Raw genomic sequence first — 6,924 nt, 5'->3', positions numbered from 1 at the left:
GAACCAAAAAAACTAACCTCATTTTTTGAGCACAACGCCATACACACTTGCGCTTTGGCACAGCACATTTGCCTACAAAATGGCCACATTTTGAAATACACTAATTCACGCATTAACTATTAAGCTTCTTCAAAACTTAGCCTCACTTTTTTGAACCAAAAAACCAACCACATTTTTTGTGCACAAAGGCACATACACACTTGTGCATTGGCATATTTAAAACAGCACATTTGCCTACAAAATGGCCACATTTTAAAACACACGCATTCATGAAATAAGCAATAACCTTTTTGCGAAACATCTATAGACACAATAGACACTTTTTTTCACCAAAAACAGCCAAAACTTGCAATTTTGTCAAGCTTAGTACACGCTTAGCATACGATTGAAAATTTCCTTACTCTCACACACAATGATACTTTTACCGTTAGAGTAAGAACGCCAGAACGTACATTGCCTGCGCCGGAAGGTAAGCGGAAGACGGAACAAATCTTTTCATCGCCTAACCACGATTAACACCGGCACCATTAGAACCGAAACTGCAATGAAAACTTAGTCAATCCCGAATAAGTTAATAAGAATCATTTTTTACACACAGGACACCAAAAAAAAGCACGCTTGCAAAATTTTCAATCTACCGCACGCTTTTTTTTCGCAACTGAAGCGTCTTGCTGTCCGATCACTACTGATCACAATTTCTCCTAATGCTCATTATCATTACCTCTTCTGCTTCGTTATCACACCTACACAACCATAATTAGCGAAGCCGCGGCTGGATCTCAACTTCTCTTACTCTTTCACACTCACTGCGCTCATCCTAGAGCGATGAATGAAAAAAGAAATGCAACACAACGACAACTCTTCGCTCCTTTCGATCAAATCCTTTCTTACATTTAGTGGATGGAAAATGTAGACATTTAAACACTTTTTAATAACATAAAACACTATTTTTGTGATCAGTAGGAAAAGGATTTAAAGGGGTATTGGTTCAATGAATTAGTTAGAAAACGGGCCTCTTTCTTACACCACCGCGTTAGCGAGTGTGCTGTTGACTAGAAGAGAGGTATTCTTCTACTACCAACATTCATACACTTTGAGGCTCCCGCTGACCGGTGGGGCTATAGGCTCCGCCTGCCAGTACATCCGCCGCTGATACGCACACACTTGTCTTCGTTCTCCGCTTAATGAGCAAGCAGGAGAGTGTGCGTTATGGCCCACCCAGCAGGCAGGGAGTACGCTATAAAGAATTTCGTCATTTTGTCCTGTTGTTTAAATTAGTAACCGAAACAGGGGTATTTTAAATCTAATTGGAAACGGTTTTTAACGGTTTTCTCAATGCATAGAACAATTAAACCATTTCATTGTTTTCCGTTTCATATATTCTCCATATTCTTTCCACAGCGAGTGTTTTGTTTGTATATCATTTAAATCGACTTACACAATAGAAAGGGCTTAGCTGATAGGATGTTTATCGTTTACACTGTTTGCCGTCACTGTTTACGCGTGTTTTACAAAATATGTATATGTATATAGTGTTACCTCATTTTACGCACGTGTGTGTATGTTCATCATAAATATGCGGTGTATATATTATGGTTTGCTACTGCGATGTGTTTTGCAGCCCTCCGAACAGGATCAATATTCGCTCTATGATTTGCACATATTTTCGATCAATCAATTCAATTCTAGGATCGTGTGCCATGTGCCATATCTCAGGTGGTTTTTTGTTGCTGTGTAGTAGATGTAGAAGATTGTAAAACTGGTTGCTGACTAGCGATACACGCTTCTCTTTATGTGGGAAGATTTAAAAAAAACTATTACAAATAGTGTTGCTATTGCACTTGGAAGCTACTTTTGTCGGTTCATTGTTCCTGTTGGAGCTTTTCGAAATCAATTGTACACCTTCTTCTCTTCACGCCATTCATTGCATCCTTTTGCGTCCTTAAACTAGCATGTGAATGACTGTACGATTTGTTATATCATGCTACGCGCATATGAGTTTGTTTGTATGTAAAAAATCAATTAGTACATTACTCTTACTATTCTACCTGGTCTTATGCTCTATATATCATTTTGTTCCATTCATTTCCACAGTTTGACACGTTTGTTTTACGTCTATGCTTACATTCGTTTGTTTTTTTTTTGCATTTCTGCATAGCTAGTTTTGTTTGCAGGTTGGTTTTACACTATTTGCTTATCGCTTTACAAAGTGTAACGCGTTTGATATTACGTTTAGCATTAATATGGCGTGTGTATACTATTTCATTCCTTCCATTCAACAAACTACACTCAATACGCAATAAGTCGGGATGTGTGAACCAAAAAGCAAACAACCAACCAGATTAATCCAACACACAGCACTGGGCACTTGGAAGCGCACAGCTTTTAAGGGAAAGAATAAAATTCAAACACGTATCCTTCGCTTTCCTTTCAAAACCGAAGATAAATAAACCGTAACCATGAATTGCACAAAGTGCGTGGAAGACAAATAAACGAAGAATTGGAACAATCTCACAATGTTTCTGCCGCACTAAACGGGAAAAGCGATATAAAATATATCTCTCTGTTCGTTAGTATTTTTTTTCTGTTCTTTGCCTGGTCATTCAATGTTTTGATATGCAAGACGAGACGTGTCCACTCGGTGGATTGGCCTGTTGTTGTTGTTGTTGTTGTTGATGATGGATGTGTTTTGGCTCACGCGGCTACGACGTGAAAAGGGAACTACAAAACTACAAAACTGTGGTAAGTTTGGTCTTCATAAATTGGTGGTAGGAAATTAAAATTCGCCCATCAGCACATCAGAGAGTGGGAGAGTGAGCGGCACGCAAAATACGGTATGCCCATATAAAAATAGATGCATATATAATAGATACATACGCGGTTTTGTATAAAGTTTAGGTAATACGTAGACGTTGCTATATGCGTATATAGTGTTGTTTTTTAGCTTGCTGTACGAAGATTCATCTAGAACCTCCGAGCTCTTCGCGTGATCAAATTATTCCAGAAAATATAGATTGGTCTGCAAATGCTGTAGTGATTTGTAGTCTACTCCGTGCTGCCTGACCCGTGAGGATACTCTCAAAGTTCGTTCAGGTTCATAAGTTAAAAACGGACGCATTCCACCGGTACGATATTCTTTGTACACGACCGAAAAGGGTTCGCTTTCGATCCTACTCTATACCAATGTAATAAACGATATGCTTCACTTTGTTTCCATTTTCCATTCATCATCAAACCACCATGGGTGATTTTCTCAACATCCACAAACAGTTGGATAGATGCAATGTTAGCTTGATCGATTCAATTCGCTGTATCGTTTGTGTAACGTGTTGGTTCTTTCTTCTACGTATATATGTATCTTTCAATGCTGTTTGTTTAGCAATGCAGCTTATGACACGCATTGCAACAAACGCCAACCTTCCGGAGCATGGAACGCGACGTACGTACTAACGGTATATCCTCTATCACACCTCGGTCTGTTTGAACCGATCTTTGCTTGGCTGTGCTAGTTATTTGTTGTTTTTTCCTCTATAAAACTATTCGACAACGGGTTGATCAAATCAAGGTGTCCCGACGCAATAGAAAGAACACTATAAACTATTCTAATTCGCAATTAAAATCCACTTCATGGCTTGCTTGGCACAACACACTACACTTATCGAACTAAAACTGCATCACGATTCATCAGCATCACCACCAACGTCATCGTAGGAAACCAGTGGTGACGGCGATGGTGTTGTTAGTAGTAGTACTAAATGGTATTCATCTCGTCTGCTTGGATGATGGATCTACTAGCAGTTGCTGCTCGCTGCAGGTGGTATGGGTTGATGAGGAGCCACTGAAGACCCGTCCAATTCCACCCCGTACCGGGCACGCTTCACCTCAGCAACATCTGATCCTGCTGCATCATCAGACTTTCGCTTAACGTTGTTATTGATGTTACGTTGTTGTTGATCGTCATCGCGATCCACCTCAACATTCGTCCCATTCACCATTAGCGACGGTTGGGAAGAGTCCTCCTCGTTATCTTCACAGCTATCTGTTTCGTTGCCGCTAGTTCCACCGGCAGTGCCTGCACCTCCGCTACTGCTTGAAGAAATGCTGCTGCTGCTACTATTACTGCTGCCGCTACTGTGGGTACCATTGCCTCCAGCAGGAAGCACCTTCGCCGGATCCTTGACATTGAGTAGCGTTGCAAGCCGCTTCAAACTGGACAGCGAATTCTCACAATCCGACGTATCGATCTCGGTGAGATTTGTACCGGATCGTTCGATCTCGGTGTACGTTCCAAACGGTAGCTTGCCGAGACACTCCAGCTTCAGGACGTGCATCTTGGAGCGCAAGTGCTTGGCCAGATGGCCGTGGATACGGAAACCTACCTCACAGTCACGACAATAGAACGGGCGCGGATTGCTATCCGTCGCTACACCGAACGTCGTCGTCATCGACACTTTATTCCGATGCGTTGCCGACCGTTCGTGCTTGAGATAGAGCCCTTGGGATCGGAAGCTGGTACCGCACGGTTCACACCGATACTTGCGCTCCATGTAATGGATGTTCATGTGAATGCTCAGCTGGGACTGTTTGTGGAACTTCTTGTTGCACACCTCACACACCGGCCGTCCTCCGTCTTCCTGGTGCATTGTCGTGAAGGCGCTCGGCGGTGTGCCGACAAACTCACCCGCATTACCGCGTACACCGGTCGTTTTGAATCCCTCCTCACCAACCACGACTACCTTACGAGCAGGAGGAACAATACTGCCAGCAGCACCGCTCTCACCAGGTACACCGCCGCCTTGCGGTGCCGTCACAGTGGATCCCACCGGAGCGAGAAGATTTCCACCGGCCGGTGACTGCTGTTGCTGCTGAGATGCCGTCGAAACTACGACGGGAACTTGAGAGGCTGTTCCTTCGGATCCACCCACAAGTGGATCCTGCTCAGCCGACGTGGCAGTAGCTCCCAGTGTGCCCAACGCACTCTCACTCTCCGTACGCTTACGAACGTTCGTTACCGCTTGTGCCAGTTTCAGGTACTCGGAGGCCAACGTTTTGGCGCTTTCCGGCACAGGCGGAACGATAGTTTTCGCTTGGGAAGAATTTGTACTGTTGCATCGAGGACGAGAGGTTACCGTAGCTTCCGATTCTACCACCGGTTGTGGGCGAGACACGTCGAGCTTCAGTGAACCTGCGGCGATTTCTGCCAGCGTGTCCATTGGTGAGGCGTTTTCCGATACCATCGGACATTCGTTGCTCGTTATTCGAGCTGAACTTATCGTAGCGGGATTAGCGGTGGAGGGAATGATCTCTGCCACTGTCTTGTCTTTGTCCAGTTCTACTACCACGGAAGGACTTTTCGGTTCACGAGTTACAGTTTCCACTGCTAGTGGTGAAGCTCGATGCCGTTCGTTCTTTCCACTGAAGATCCGATAAACACGCTCCGTAGAAGTAGTTGCCACTGAAGCGGCTGAAGAGACGGAACTGGTTGTGTTGGTAGATGCAATAGTATTAGATATCGCAGGGCCACTTGGTGGTATGGTTGCTCCCAACGCTGGTGGTGGAATAATTGCTGGTGGTGGTGTTGCTTTAGCGGCAATGATTGGAATTGCTACCCGTGACGTAACGCTGAACCGTTCTTCTTCACGACGTTGCGATATAACTTCACGAATAGGATTAGACAGCGGATCCGGTACAATACTACTAGCAGTGTTGGGTTTCATCTGACTTTGCTTGATCCGTGTGTCCTGCAGGGCACGCTCTTTTAAGTATTCATGGAAGTACGCATTTTCATCTACACCAGCACCGCCGGGTGTTGCGCCGCCTGTCGGTTCAAACGGACCGGTCACTAGCGGAATTTTGTCTGTATTTGAGACGAGCGTCGTTAGCAAGTTGGCCGCACCGGTGATCGGTGCTAGCACATCCGATACACGTACAATCACCTGCTGCTGTTGCGGATGACGTCGATTCTCGTACACCACCGGATGCGGTTGCAGTATCTGTTCTCGATCGTACCGAACATGCGCCGTTGGATGATTCAAGCTGTTGGGTGTTGACTGCGATTGTAGCGGCGTTACCATGGCGAGTGGTTGCTGCGGAGCACGATCATATGGATTCTTCGATGAAACGTTTGGTGGCATCAGTTGTGGGCGCGCTTTCTTTGTCAAATCAATTGGCCGTGCTGTATCATCCTCATCGTCTGCATCTCCGGCTTGAGCTGCCGCTTCATCGCTTGCCGATGGGAAGGAACGGTCGCTGCCGTCACGGCGCCGTTTGCCCACATTAGGATCGGAGTAGTATTGTTCGTGTTTGAGCAGGTTAAACTCCAACTTTGGACCACCACCACCGTAGGTTATGATGCGCCTCGGCTGATCTGTCTTCGCTGTATTCGATGGCGATAGAGGGCGAGGTTTAGGAGAGCTGGTGGTGTTGTAACCGTGCCGTTGCTGTTGATCGGGAGTAAGATAAGAGTTTATGTGCTGCGTTATATACGCAGCGGCTGCTTCCGGCTCTCCGCCACCTCCTGGAGCACCAGGTTGCTGCCCGGTGCTGCTGCAAGCTGAAGTTGGACGCGTCATCGAAAGGGATAACAATCCTTCAGCAGCCTCGTGCTCCGGTAGACGACTTTTAACTTCTTCTGCAAAAAAAAATAAAAGCGTCAAGAATGATATCTTGCAGGAAGGCCATTTAATGGCACTTACCACTGTCATCAGTGTCATCGCCATCGGTATCGCTAGCTGTATCCGAATCGCCGGGGATCGTTGAGGTTCGCTCGCTAGAAACCGACTGTTGGTCTCCCTCGATGTCGATATCAGCACCATCATCGTCCACATGCACCGGTACAGGATTCAGTCCCAATTCCGTACACTTCTTAAAGTGGCTCTTCGATTTCATGTGCTTCGTCAGGTTTCCTTTCGTTTTAAAGCTGTG

The 6,924-nt window shown here is 45.4% G+C and overlaps 1 protein-coding gene across 3 annotated transcripts in view; it reads right to left on the bottom strand.

Annotated features, from left to right (window-relative positions):
- Positions 1-1,375: 1,375 nt before the first annotated feature.
- The window catches only part of LOC125769929 (uncharacterized), a 41,347-nt gene continuing 35,798 nt past the window's right edge, over positions 1,376-6,924 (bottom strand). For all 3 annotated transcript variants that reach the window (XM_049438982.1, XM_049438984.1, XM_049438983.1), the window contains 2 exons: positions 6,696-6,919; positions 1,376-6,631 (listed from right to left, as the gene is read on the bottom strand). In XM_049438982.1, coding sequence (XP_049294939.1) covers positions 3,792-6,631; positions 6,696-6,919 — 3,064 coding nt within the window. In that variant the 3' untranslated portion in view covers positions 1,376-3,791. The remainder of the gene's footprint in view (positions 6,632-6,695; positions 6,920-6,924) is intronic.

This window comes from Anopheles funestus, chromosome 3RL (genome assembly GCF_943734845.2).
Source record: "Anopheles funestus chromosome 3RL, idAnoFuneDA-416_04, whole genome shotgun sequence".
Taxonomy (NCBI): Eukaryota; Metazoa; Arthropoda; class Insecta; order Diptera; family Culicidae; genus Anopheles; species Anopheles funestus.
The sequence above is the reverse complement of the archived record's forward strand: the minus strand, read 5'-3'. Positions and strand labels throughout refer to the sequence as shown.